At 32.4% G+C, this 13432-nt stretch overlaps 1 protein-coding gene across 1 annotated transcript in view; it reads left to right on the forward strand.

The window, feature by feature from the left end:
- The window catches only part of MYO6 (myosin VI), an 82404-nt gene that overhangs the window by 21626 nt on the left and 47346 nt on the right, over positions 1-13432 (forward strand). Inside the window, 4 exon segments of the mRNA XM_033095751.1 lie at positions 3084-3164; positions 5854-6034; positions 10212-10356; positions 12955-13112. Of these exon segments, the coding sequence (XP_032951642.1) occupies positions 3084-3164; positions 5854-6034; positions 10212-10356; positions 12955-13112 (565 nt within the window).

Consider the following 13432-nt stretch of genomic DNA (forward strand, 5'->3'; position numbering starts at 1 on the left):
CACCTCTGGCTTTAATATGGAGATGCCTATAAAGGGGAAGAGGATGGGATAGACAGAAATTGAAACCATGGGTAAATTGTTTGGGAACCTATGGCTATGCATGAAGTAGCAGTTACTCAGTGCCCGAATTTGGTTTATTTATGGCAGGGTTGTAGAGGAGGTGATGTGTAAAATATTAGGAGGTAAAATTGATAGAGTTGGAGACTGGATATGGTTGGGATAAGGAGTAATCTGGAAAAGTTTTCCAAAATTTTACTAGGGGACCTGGGTGGATGTAAATACCATATTGGGACCAGGTGGAAGATTTAGCATATAGGGTGAGTTCAGTTTTGGAGCCTGTGGATCATCTGAGAAGAGATGTTCAGAGGACAGTTATGTATACTAATCTGTGTCAGTGTTGGAGTAACAGGTTTGGGAGATGCCAGGACTCTGGTGGTAGTTGAAACGATGACAGTGGTAGATGAGATTGTCTAGAGAGATTGCGTAATGTAAAAAAGCCTGTGTCAGCATCCAAACTCTGGAGATGAAGAGGATGAGCAGATGAAGAGTTGCCCAAGAAAGAAAGCACAAGTGAAGTTGTGAGATAAGTACAAGGAAAATTAGGCTTGCCACGAATCATAAGCCAGTAGAGTTTCAAGGAGCGGTGACTGGGGATGGTTAGCAGAACTTACAAGTTCTCAGCTAGGAAATAGTGAAGGATATAGGGGAGTTATGAGATGGGGGTAAGGCATGTAGTTTGTATACATTTCTCCAGGTGATTTTCATAGTCCTCTTTGGACAGGCGTCCTCCATTTGGGAATCATGACACACATATTTAATTGTTTTGTGTGTGTGTGTGTGTGTGTGTTTGCAACCCAGCTTCTCTCTATTACTTCAATCAGTTTCTTTTAATGTGTGTTTGGAAATTTTAAAACTTTATTGTTTTAAAATGCTTTATAACTGCATCTATTTATATACTTCTAAAATGTCTAAACTCTAGAACTCACCAAATTCACTGGGATTTGAAGTTACTTGCCCATATTATTTTCATGAAAGTAGAAGAGGCATATCTCTCTATGGTGATTTTTGAAAAGAAATTACTGTGAATCATATAAACTGTAATAATGATGACGTGGCTTTGTTCACAATGAAGTAAAAATAAAGCGATATTACTATTCTTGTCTTAATGTAGCATTTTTTTCTGCTTGGAAGCTTATGAGTATAGTTTTTGTGTGTCTCAGAATAGATGGCTTTTCCTGGCACAGTGGCAGGCATCTGAAGAGGGCAGCTGCTGAAATCCTTGATCAGATCAGAGTTTCCTGCCTCTGTAGTGTGCACTGGGAGGCGTGATTTCCTCTCTTACAAGAGGAGACTAGAGGAGAACAGCATTACCTTTCATCCAGACATTCCTTTCATGAATGCACACACACACCTCTGTTTCCCTCCCCAGAAAAATTAGACCTTCAAGTGATTTGAAAGTGTGTTGGTAATTTCATCAGGTTTTTCTGTAGTTTAGTTTAGGCCTCCGATTATAACTCATAAAGTTGTAAAGCAAAGGAAAACCCTATAGTGGGGTGAACACTTCCATTTTTTTTTTTGTCACTACTCTACCCAAATTAGTATGTAAAGAATTGTAGACACACCTGTTTGAAAACATTTGTATTAAAAATTTGTGTTTTTATTTTGCAAAATAAAAGGTGTAAAATTCTTGCATTATTTAAAATTTTCAAATATTTTGGCATGTTTTATGGAAGCATTTGTTATAGTCATGCAAAGGTCCATGAACATAAGTCAAACTTGCAGAGAATGGGTGGCAAGAATAGTTTGCAGCTTTCTAGTTACGGAAAAGTTAGAAGAAATGAATATTTTTCCTTGGTTTTAATATTAAGTCAATCTGTCCAAAAGTCAGGTATTTGATAAAACAATTGGGGTGGGGGGATAAAACTCTTGCTAGCAAAGAAAGCATTTGTTTGGGCTCTTTATATTTAAGTAGTATTATATTACTAAATAATAGAGTTCCTTTTTGAAATAGTTAATTGGAAATGCTGACCAGTATTATTCTCCTCCCTTCTCTTTTATTTTTCCCCCCAAGATTTTAGGGTAGAAGGAAAAACTCATTACATGTCATTTTCTGGTTTTAACTAATTTTAATATTTCATTATAATAGAGGGTGAAAGATAAATGCATTGATCATCTAAAATATTAATTTATCCCCAAATTATTCAAAATTTACTATAATTTTTCCTTTGGTGTCTGTATGATGTGGTATATATAATCTTGGAATTCATGCCATGATGTAGTGTAATCATAGTAACCTGATTTAAGAGAAGCTGAGATGTTTTTAAAAATTTGCCATCTTGTCCCCATGTGTACTTCCTTCCTGCCTCCCCTCCCCTAAATGTGGCTAATAGTCTCTTTGAGACCAGTGTAGTGTTATTTTCTTCTCGACTGCTTCCCTTGTTCTGTTTTGAAAGCACTTAGCAACAAAGTAAATCCTTGAGATAAAAGCTGAAATTATTTGAATAACTATGAAGGTTCATAAAGCAAGTATTGTAATTTATGTATAGTCAGTGTTCACTATCAGTGAATATGAAAGGCATGTTTTAAAGAACTGTTTCTAAAATCAAAAATTAAGAAACTCAGGGATAATATGTGTTCATTATTTAAAATTTAAAATATTACTTGAAATATTAAACCACACCGTGTTCTTTTTTGAGACTCTGCATATTTAGTAGGAAGGTGATTTTCATTATTGCCTGTAGTACTTATGAACTATATATATCTTTAATAAGATATTTGACACTGAGAATATTTAAAATTGCTATCTTTTAAATATAGGAAAACTTTATGGTATCGATTTTTATGTTAATCATTTAATTTAATCTACTTTCAGGAATTGGGATTTTCAACATCCCTGGTTTGATTAGTAGGAGTAAAATATTTAAAATAGATAGAAGGATGGATTTTAATTGAGAGGTTAAATGATACTCAGGTGATACTTAGAAATTCTTTATGGTTAGTACTATTTGATAAGTGGTGTTTTCTTCTGTATTGTTTCCTGAGGATCATATTTGTTAATTATATTTTACCTTTCTTTGTCATAGTATTTAAACCGAGGCTGCACTAGATACTTCGCTAACAAAGAAACTGACAAACAAATTTTGCAGAATCGAAAAAGTCCTGAGGTATAGTAGACTGTTTTTTAAATTAAAATCTTTAGTACAAAAATAAATCATGCTGAAAGATATAATTTTTATTTTGGAGTCCAAATAAGATTTCTTACTTTTAGGCTTGTACTTTAAAAAACTAAATACTCATCCAATCTCTTAGCGTGTATGTAATACTTTATGCCTATGTTGGTATCCACAAAAGCTATAGGTACCTTTTCTTCTTGGTTAGGTCTCAATGCACTGCCTTCCTCTTGTTCTTTTTCCCAGCATGATGGTGTTAAATTGGAGAGAATTATCCTTCGCTAACATTTTTGAAACTTAGTCTAATATTATTGATTTGGGATTAAGTATAAAATATATCCTTTATAACTTATTCCACGCTGAAAGTAAGCTTTGTAGTAGACACTGAGTGAAGATTCTTGTGAATTAATGCTTATATATTACTGTATTTCTCTTTAGAACATCATATTTCTGTGATATATTATGAAAAGTTTTATATATAGGTCTTGCTAAATATATATGTCTTACATTTTTAAGAGTAATTGCTTATAATTATACCATTATTTTAAAAACATTAAATCCTTAATCTAAAAATCTACAATTCTTATAAATTTTAATATGCATTGTTTAAATAATAAGTGGTATTAAGTTATATTTACTCAAGGAGCTTAAATGATGAAATACTAAGTCAGGATTAATTATAGGGACTAGTTCATATTGTCTGTATTAATTTTATTAAAAGATTTATATTGAATATTTAATTGAACAAGTTTTTATTATACTTAGTTTTTAATGCTTCTGCATTTGTGAGTCAGATCTTTTGGACTCCTTTCAAAACTGAATGAGATGAATTACGTCTTTATTACATTCATGGAACAGAAAGCAAATGAAAATTCCCATTATTTTGAATTCTGAGCAGATGACCCTACAGTTAATTTTTTTGAAGTTGACATTTTGTTTATTATTTTAGACACATTTTGTCTGAATTATAAGTCGTAAACTTTGTCACAACAATGGTTGAAACTTTAAGAAATAACATTAATGTTTATTATGGGATCTTCCTTTGTCATGATAACCTATATTTTTATAAGACATCATCAAAGTATAGAAATTGTATTATTTCCACTAAGATAATGGAGGCATTTTTTAGTGGGTTATTGCAGCTGTCCTCAATGAAAAAATAATATATGTATATATGTGTAAATTTGATCTTTTGGCATGGAATAAACTGAGTAGAGAGGAAAGAACTTGATTTTACTCTTTTAAAGAGTGACGTATACATTTTGTACTTTGCTAAGAAGAAAGTGTACTCTTTCTGATTCTGTCAGCATACTGTGTTAGGAATCTCATTTATATTATTGAGTGTATATATAAAGATACATAAGTCAGCAATGGATTAATATGTTTAAATTACTTTTTATGTCTTCTTTATCAGGAGGATGAGGTGATCATTTTGACTAATTAAAATCCTTTGCCTGGTCCCATTTGAATGTCTTTCAGCTGTGTGTAATTTTTAGGAGAATGCAGTATTTTTAGTCTGCCATAACACCAATATATTCATTAACATTTGATTAGAAATAGTTTCCAAATGAAGTAACTATTCAATTGCAAGACTGAAAATTCTGCATGATGTGTGTATTCTGTTAACTTTGGCTGCACGTGATTTCCTTTGCTTTTAAGAGTAAAATTAAATTTCTTTATCTAGACATTTTCCAGAAATTTCACACAAATATACTTGAACATTTTAAAGAATTTTGTGGGAAGAGAATTTCAACTTAGCTTGGAAGCAACTGGCATTTGGGAGGAAAAAAACATCTCCTAGTGGTGTCTTTATTGGCGAGTTAATTTTCATGCTGTGTTACCTAATGTTTAATTTTATTTATTTATTGTCAAATTCTGGAAAATTCCTAGTTCAGCCTTTCTGTGTCCAGTAACTTTTATTTTTCTCTTTCTAGTTTTTGTAGGCCTGGCTTTTCCTTTCTCTGAATTTGTTATACATCTAACAATTGAATACTTTAGATGCAAGTTCTTTTAAGAGAGAAAGCAAATTTGCTCCTCATTTTTTCTGAAACGTTTTCACTCACTGCATAAATTCTTAGAGTAAGCATAATACTTGCTAATACACTTTACCGTACATTTACATATGCAAAAAGATTTAAAAATAATTCTCAGGCCATGAAAATTGTTATTAGCCTGTTTGTCCACTATTTACTACTGTTGAATATTGGTGTCGTTCATGGCAGTTAACCTAAAGGGGCATAATGCTGTCAGATTAAAATTTTTATTACAATTTTTCATCTCAGTTTTTTTTGACCTATGGTTCATGTTGACTGATTTTAACCACTGGCATTCCCTTCTTTTGTACTCAATTTTTATTTTTACCTAGCATTATAATTATAATATTGTAGCATTAGAATGCTATAGAGTTAAAATTGTAGTTCAGTTGGAAAACATCTCATTCCATTTTGACTGAAATTTTTATTGAGATAATTGAAGATTCACATGTAACTGAAAGAAATTGTATAGAGAGCCTGTGTACACTTTTTCCAGTCATTCGGTGTTTGAATGTGTTAGAATACTGAAGTTTTTCCACTGACACGTTTTATTTTTGCATGTTACATAGTGCATCAATAGATTTCATGAGTTTTTAAAGTACACTTAAGTAAGGTAAAGTGCAGTTAATCGATGTATTTTTATTTTGTAGTATCTTAAGGCAGGTTCCTTGAAAGATCCTCTCTTAGATGACCATGGAGATTTCATTAGAATGTGCACAGCCATGAAGAAGATTGGTTTGGATGATGAAGAAAAGCTTGATCTGTTCCGGGTAGTAGCTGGTGTCCTGCACCTTGGAAATATTGATTTTGAGGAAGCCGGCAGCACTTCAGGTTTTTTTTATTTTGTTTTGTTCTTGAAGAGGAGTAAAATTAGTTCTGTCATTTTTTTGTCATTTGTAAATTGAATCTATTTGTGTGCAAGTTTGTTAATATCCTGAAATTTCTAGAATATACTGTGTTACATGGCGAATCATGCAAATGAAGGATGCTTCATTATTAGTCATTATGAGCTCTGTTTTGAAGAATTTTTTAGTGATGCTGAGGAGGAATAAACTCATTTTCTGAAGGACAAGTAGCTGATTACCATGTTTAGTTAAATTTTTCAAATGATATTGTACTTTCCAAATAAGTGAACATAAAAATTCTGTACCATCTGTTAAGGTATTTTGACAACTTCTCTGGTTAATTGATTAAAACTTGCATCGGTTAATTAGGGCAGCTGAATACATAAAAGTCGATATCCTTTATTACTGGAAAATGAGACTAGGCTAAACTTTATGCAAATTAAAAAGAGCATTTAAATGCCTGCATGATAGTAACTTTTTAACTCAAGTGTTTCAGTCCCTACATAAGAGTAAGAATTTTTGTATAATCTGAAGTTTGATGAATGAGTACAGGGGTTGACAAACTATGGCCTATGGCTAAATTTGACCAGCTGCCCGTTTTTGTAAAAATAACGTTAGAACACAGCCATACCCATTTATTTCTGTCTCGTCTATTCCAGCTTTTGTGCTGTAATGGCACAGTTGAGGAGTTGTGACAGAGACTGTAACGGCTAGCAAAGCCTAAAATCTGATGCTTTAGAGAAAAAGATTGTTGACTCCTGCATCAATACATTATTTAAAAATCTTTTACTGAGTTAAAAAAAATTGAATGCCCCATTTAATGTAGTAGTCAGCAACACGAGCCTTAGTGTTAGATTCCAGAAGCTCTCTGAGCCTTGGTTTTGTGATTTGTAAAATAATGAATAAACAGTCCATGATAGTTATCCAGCAGTAGTATGCATATAGGGAAGGGGCATGAGAGTAAGGGAAAGGCATTTAAAAAATGGGTCTGCTTCGTGCAAGACCCTTTTTATATATGGTATTTCATCATAATCTAAACTTCATAAAGATAATCAAATAGGGAATATTATCTCCATTTTACAGAAGTGAAACCTGTGTATAAGTTAAGTAAAATGGTTATTAATGAAGTTGTACGTGTGAGAGCCAGGTTTTACCCATGTCTAACTGACTCAAGTACTTGTGGTAATTGCCCCTCACTGTCCCCAGGCACTGAAGCTTCCGGAGTGTCCTGATCTGTGAATGAGCAGATTGACATACACAGTCCTAATGACTTTCAGATTTAATGTCCTGTGATGCTGTGAAGTCAGTAACGTCAGATGCAACGTAGTATTTAAGAGCACTCGCTCTTGAGTCAGACTGTTGACCATGTGTTAACTGCCTGTGTCACTTTGGGCCAAGAACTTAACCTCTCCATGTCTCAGTTTTCTTACCTGAGGATAACTGGGGATAGCAACATTCCCTAACTCATGTTATAAAGGGGACTAAATGACTTAAATATTTGTAAAATGATGTGGGTACGTACTACGTGTGGCACATAGTTATCCCTATTAAGTATTGTTAATGAATAAGTAAAATAAAAATAGAGATTGTTACCAGTTTAAAATGCAAAAAGAAAGCAAAATCAGATATGTTTTTAGTGTGCATTCAAATTTTGTCATTAGTTTTGTTTTGAGGGATTTTAAAATTTATTTTGCAAATGTAATGAATGTTAAAATTAATTTCATGTGCTCTATAGCATGGTTATAGGAAAGGAGCATGTGGGAGTTCTAAGTAACACAGAATAGGTTTAGAATATTTAATGCATTCTTTGGAAGGGTTGTTAGAAGTGCTAAGTGTCATTGTCACACCTCATGTTATTACCCTGTGGTAGAACATACAGGTGTATACAGAGGATCGTAAATGTGGCATGATCTAGTTAGTTGAAAAGCACTTAATGATCAAAAGACACATAACACGTATTTACATTATCTTCTATTTTTCTTCTCAAACTTTCTTCTGTTGAAAGGAAAATGAGCAGAAAGCAGAAAGTATTGGAATGAGGCAGTGAATCAAGGGAATTAATAAACTAGGTTATTTTTATTTTAATAGCTAAGGTTTTATTTATTACTCTGTATCCTTCCTATAACCCTTCCTATGATCCAAATGGTTTGGATCAAAAGACCCAAATGGTTTCCTTCTAATAGAATTGATTTTTTTCCCTGCTAGAGAACTCGTTTTGGCATGTCCTCACAATCTGAAAAAGCTCTTAAATTTTTGTAATATTTTGTCAGAAAATTTATTCTGCAATAGATGTTTAGAAGACTCTTTCTATATTGAAAAGTTTTTGCATGATTGAAATACAAAAAATACCTTTTGGGACTGCCAGTGTTTTTAAATTTCATGTAACAAAAGTATGTTATTATGTATAACAAACAGTTTTTAAAATATTTAAAGTTCTCTTTTGGAAGGGGAGTAACATGAAAATCTTGCATTATTTTATAATATTTTCCCTTTTTAAAACTTTAAATGTTTTCTTATGTTAGCCTTACATAATTCCTGGAAATGGGTAAGATACTTTGCAAAACAGTAAAAGAGAAGTGTTTAAATGAATTAATATATTATTGGTTGTCAATTTTTCAGAGTAGTAATAAGCTTATTTTCATGTCTTCTGCGTATTCTTCCCTTATTTTTTCGTAATAGCTTTATTGAAATATAATTCATACCATACAGTTCACCGATTTCTAATGTACAGTTAAGTGGTTTTTAGTATACTCAGTGTGCAACTGTAGCCGTAATTAGTTTTAGAACATTTTCATAACCCTAAAAAGGAACTCCATACCCTTCAGCGGTCACCCCACCCATTCCCTCACAAATCCCTCAGCCTTAGGCAACCACTGTTCTACTTTCTATTTGTATACATTGGCCTCTTATCACATTTCATATAGATGGAGTCATACAATATGTGGTCTTCTGTGACTTCATTTTTGTCTTTATTTATTTTTATTGTTGAGTAATATTCCATTGTATGGATGTACTGCATTTTCTTCATCCTTTCATCCTTTAATGAATGTTTGGGTTGTTTCCACCTTTGGCTATTATGAATAATGTGCTGTAAACATCTGCGTACAAGTTTCTGTGTGGACATATGTTTTTATTTCTCTTGGGTATTCTAAAAGTGGAATGGTAACTATGATTAACCTTTTGAGGAACTGTCAAACTGTTTTTCAAAGTAGCTGTACCATCTTACATTCTCATTAACAGTGTATGAAATCTCCTGTTTCTCCACACCCTCACCAGCACTGACTTTTGATCAGAGTATAGCCATCCTAGAGCATGTGAAGTGTTTACCTTATTGTGGCTTTTATTTACATTTTCCTGACAGGTCGTGATGTTGAACAACTCTTCATGTCTTTATCGGCCATTTGTATATCTTTTCTGCAGAAATGTCTTCGTGTCCTTTGCCCATTTATTAATTGGATTGGTTTTTTAAATATATTCTAGATACAAATCCTTATCAGATATATACTTTGCAAATATTTTTTCTCCGTGAGTTGTCTTTTCAATCCTTGGATACTGTTCTTTGAAACACAAAAGTTTTTCTTTTTGATGAACTTCAATTTATCTTTTTTTGTTGTTGTTGCTTGTGCTTTTAGTGCCATATCTAAGAAACCATTACCTACTACAAGGTCACGAAGATTTATATATGTGTATTTTTCTCAGAGTTTGTTTTAGCTCTTACATTTAGGTCTTTGACTCATTTTGAGTTCATTTTTGTGTATGGTGTGAAGTAGGGGTCCAACTTCATTCTTTTGCATGTGGATAGTCAGTTTATCAGAGTCAGATGAATTTTAATGGTAAAGCACTATATTTCTCCAGAGATTTAACATATTAACAAGGATTGTAATCCATCATTATTATTTTTCACTTGCAGGGTCATTAAACAATGAAAGTGATAGGTTAATATTGCTGGGCTGCAGGGATTCTATCTTGGACTACACTGAGTGAGGGTCTCCTGTTGACCTTGTTAGTATGAGTGTCTGACAAGGGTGGTGAAATTAAAAAAGTCATAAATAAACCTCGTCTATTCCATAGTTTTATATAAGTGAATTATACTTCTAAGAACTAGATCTTGAAAATCTAGTTTATATAATGTTTAATTTCAAATTAATGTGTGTTTTCATTAGGTGGTTGTAATCTGAAGAATAAATCTACTCAGTCATTGGAATATTGTGCTGAATTACTGGGTTTGGATCAAGATGATCTTCGTGTAAGTTTAACTACAAGAGTCATGCTGACAACAGCAGGGGGCACCAAAGGAACAGTTATAAAGTAAGTTCCTTAACTCATTGCTCTAAAAATTCTGCCTTGTGGTTTGTCAAGGAAAGATCTTTTTTTGAGAATACTGACGTTTAAAGTTGCTCTTTATATGTGATTCATTCTCTTCGTTATAATGTTCTAAAATATGTGCTTGATAGATCAAAAGTCTGTGCATCTCAACATGGTAATCCATCATAAAAATTAACACTGACTTCCACAGCTTTTAAAGTTGTTCCTTCCAGATATATACTGCGTGGGAAAAATTTGGAATTCATAAGGCAAGAGAGGTTTACCTTTTTACAACTATGAAAATATGAGTTGATTATGTTAATATTTGACTGGTTTAGGCAACAGATAATTTTTTTCAATTTTTCAGAACTGTGTATTTTGAGGTATAATGTACTTCTAAAAAGTTTGAAATTTAGTGGGTTTTAGTATATTTACAAGGTTGTGCAATCATCACCATTATTTAGTTTCAGCAGGCAACAGATCATTTTACTTTAAAAGTGATTTTTTCTTACATATAGCCCATGCTAAAACTTCTATTAGCAAATAATGAAACAGGAAGTGAAATCTGGAGCCTTATTCAGATTAATCCCAGTTGCTTGAATTGCACATGTTCTTATAATTTATATTGAATTTTGATTGGTTTTCCTTAATATCTCCCTATTTAAACATTTTTTAATCTAAAAATTACGGTATAATTTGAATTTAGGCATTCTGTGTTTGTGTTTATAATTTTAAATTCAGAAAACTTGTGGGAAGTTTATGCAACTAGCCTGGAGGTGACTTGAATAAAGTTTTTAACTAATGACCAGAGTCATTGTTAGTATTAATCTTCATATGCTCATCATTCTCCTGAAGGACATTCATTCAACTTTGAGTTTCAAAGCTAATTGGAAGTCGTGTAGGTTGATAAATATTGGAAATAAGGCTAATATTATCATAGCATTTATTCCTATTTCATTAATTCTGTAAAGAAGAAATACCTGCTTTCTCTCTGTAAATAGTACATTTTTCATTATTATTCATGACTGAACCACAATTTTATGAAAAAATGGCCACTATTTTAATAATATCCCTATTTCCTTATAATTAAATTTCTGCTCATAATTATACTTGGAAGAACCATTATTCAGGAGTTATAATGTAAAGAGTTATTAGGAGTAAATTGAATAAAATATTAAAAAAAATAAAACTTCTAAGTAGAATTCACTTTAGTAAAACACTCAGCAAATGGGGTTTCCCTTTATTTCTAGGATTCTTCATTTAGAGGAAATTACAAATGACAAGAAAATAAGAGCCTAGCCAAGATTTTTAAAACCAGTAACTAAGAACTCCTAGATTTTGTCTGGATCTGTGTATACTTTTGGCTTAATATTCTGTGTTTTAGGTACTTCGTTTTCAGTACAGTGAAATAAAATTGATGTTGAGTCATCATTCTGAAGCACTCTAAGCTCTTCATTTGTGGGGAAATAGTAAGATCCCCTATACCTGGCTAACATAAGGCAGGCAGTAAGTTCTAGTGACATATTTCAGAAAAAGTTTCAACAAATTGTTAAAGCAGGGATTACAAAAGCCTTTTAGCTACAAAAAAAAAAAAAAAATTAGCAGCTTTTGCACTTTGGGAAATATTAGCAAAGTGTGCTTAGCCTGATTCATTGCTTAGCTAATTCCAAATTAGTCTTATTATAAAGAAAACCTTGGCGAAGAGGATGTATAGTAGTGCCCTACAGTTGCTTGCTTCCTTAGAGATATTTCCGGGCCGAAAAGAAGGCTAGTAAAAACACAAGTAGATGTCCTTAGGTGTCATTTCCTCCATTTCCCTTCTGTTTCGGAACAGTTCTTTTATGTGTTTTATGTATGGGTTGTTCATATAACATTAACTTTAGGAAAGAATTTCATTGTAGGAAATATAAATTGGAAAATTACTATTTCAGAGGGATGCAAGTATCTGTCTGGCCTGTATGACACTTAAGGTTACTTCTCTGTGACTTTTTTTTCTGGTGCTCGCAGGGTCCTCATGCTTACCTGTATGACAACATTTATTGTGGTGTTTGGGTTTCTCTTATGGCAGTCCTTCTTCATCAGACTGTAATTTTCTTGAGGACAAGCACTGTGTGTCTGTATCTGCAATATCTAATACTGTTATATCATGTAGTTACTTGTGTCAAATCATAGAGTTGGACAGTTCAGATTTTAAGATGTAAACATTATTTTTCCTAAACAATGTTAAACAAGTTACTGAGCTTTTAAGGTAATCCTGAATTAAACACAATTTCTTTTGCATTTAAGGGAAGTCGAAAGGAAGATTATTCCTCTGACTACTTTTTTAGTATTCAGCATATACAGTGAAGTATAAATTAAAGTTAAAAAGAACTTTGAGCCTCAAGTTCTTTTACTCAATAATAGATTTCTAAAAATTTAATTGTAGACAATTCTTTTTGTTCTCTTGTACCGTTCTACTTAGCCCATTTGTCTGTGCCTATTCAAAAATGACCTTTTGTAACTATTTTGTTCTTCACAATGAATATATTTAGACATCCTTTGATTTTGGGTATCTAGCATTATTTTTACAATTGTTACTATGAAGAATTTTCATTTTTATAGGGTACCCCTGAAAGTGGAGCAAGCAAACAATGCTCGTGATGCTTTGGCAAAGACCGTCTATAGCCATCTTTTTGATCATGTGGTAAACAGAGTAAATCAATGCTTTCCTTTTGAAACATCAGCCTATTTTATTGGAGTCCTAGATATTGCAGGTTTTGGTAAGTATAATTTAATTTGTGAATTGGTAGTTAGTTTGACAGTTTTTCACACATATTTAAAATTAAAAAAAAATCACCTTTTTCCGTTTACAGTACTTTTCACTTGATGTATTTTCAGTTATATGTCTTTACCTACATTTCATTTCATAATATGATTTAAATAGGAAGCTGATGCTTTAAAAAAAAAAAGAAGAAAGACTCATGGGTTCTGGTCACACTAATGCTAAAATTAAAACATGTTGATTGAAACCATTGTACAGTTAAGTCCTCGCTTAACGTCTTCGGTAGGTTCTTGGAAATTGACTTTAAGCAAAAAGGTG

This window comes from Rhinolophus ferrumequinum, chromosome 3 (genome assembly GCF_004115265.2).
Source record: "Rhinolophus ferrumequinum isolate MPI-CBG mRhiFer1 chromosome 3, mRhiFer1_v1.p, whole genome shotgun sequence".
Classification (NCBI taxonomy): Eukaryota; Metazoa; Chordata; class Mammalia; order Chiroptera; family Rhinolophidae; genus Rhinolophus; species Rhinolophus ferrumequinum.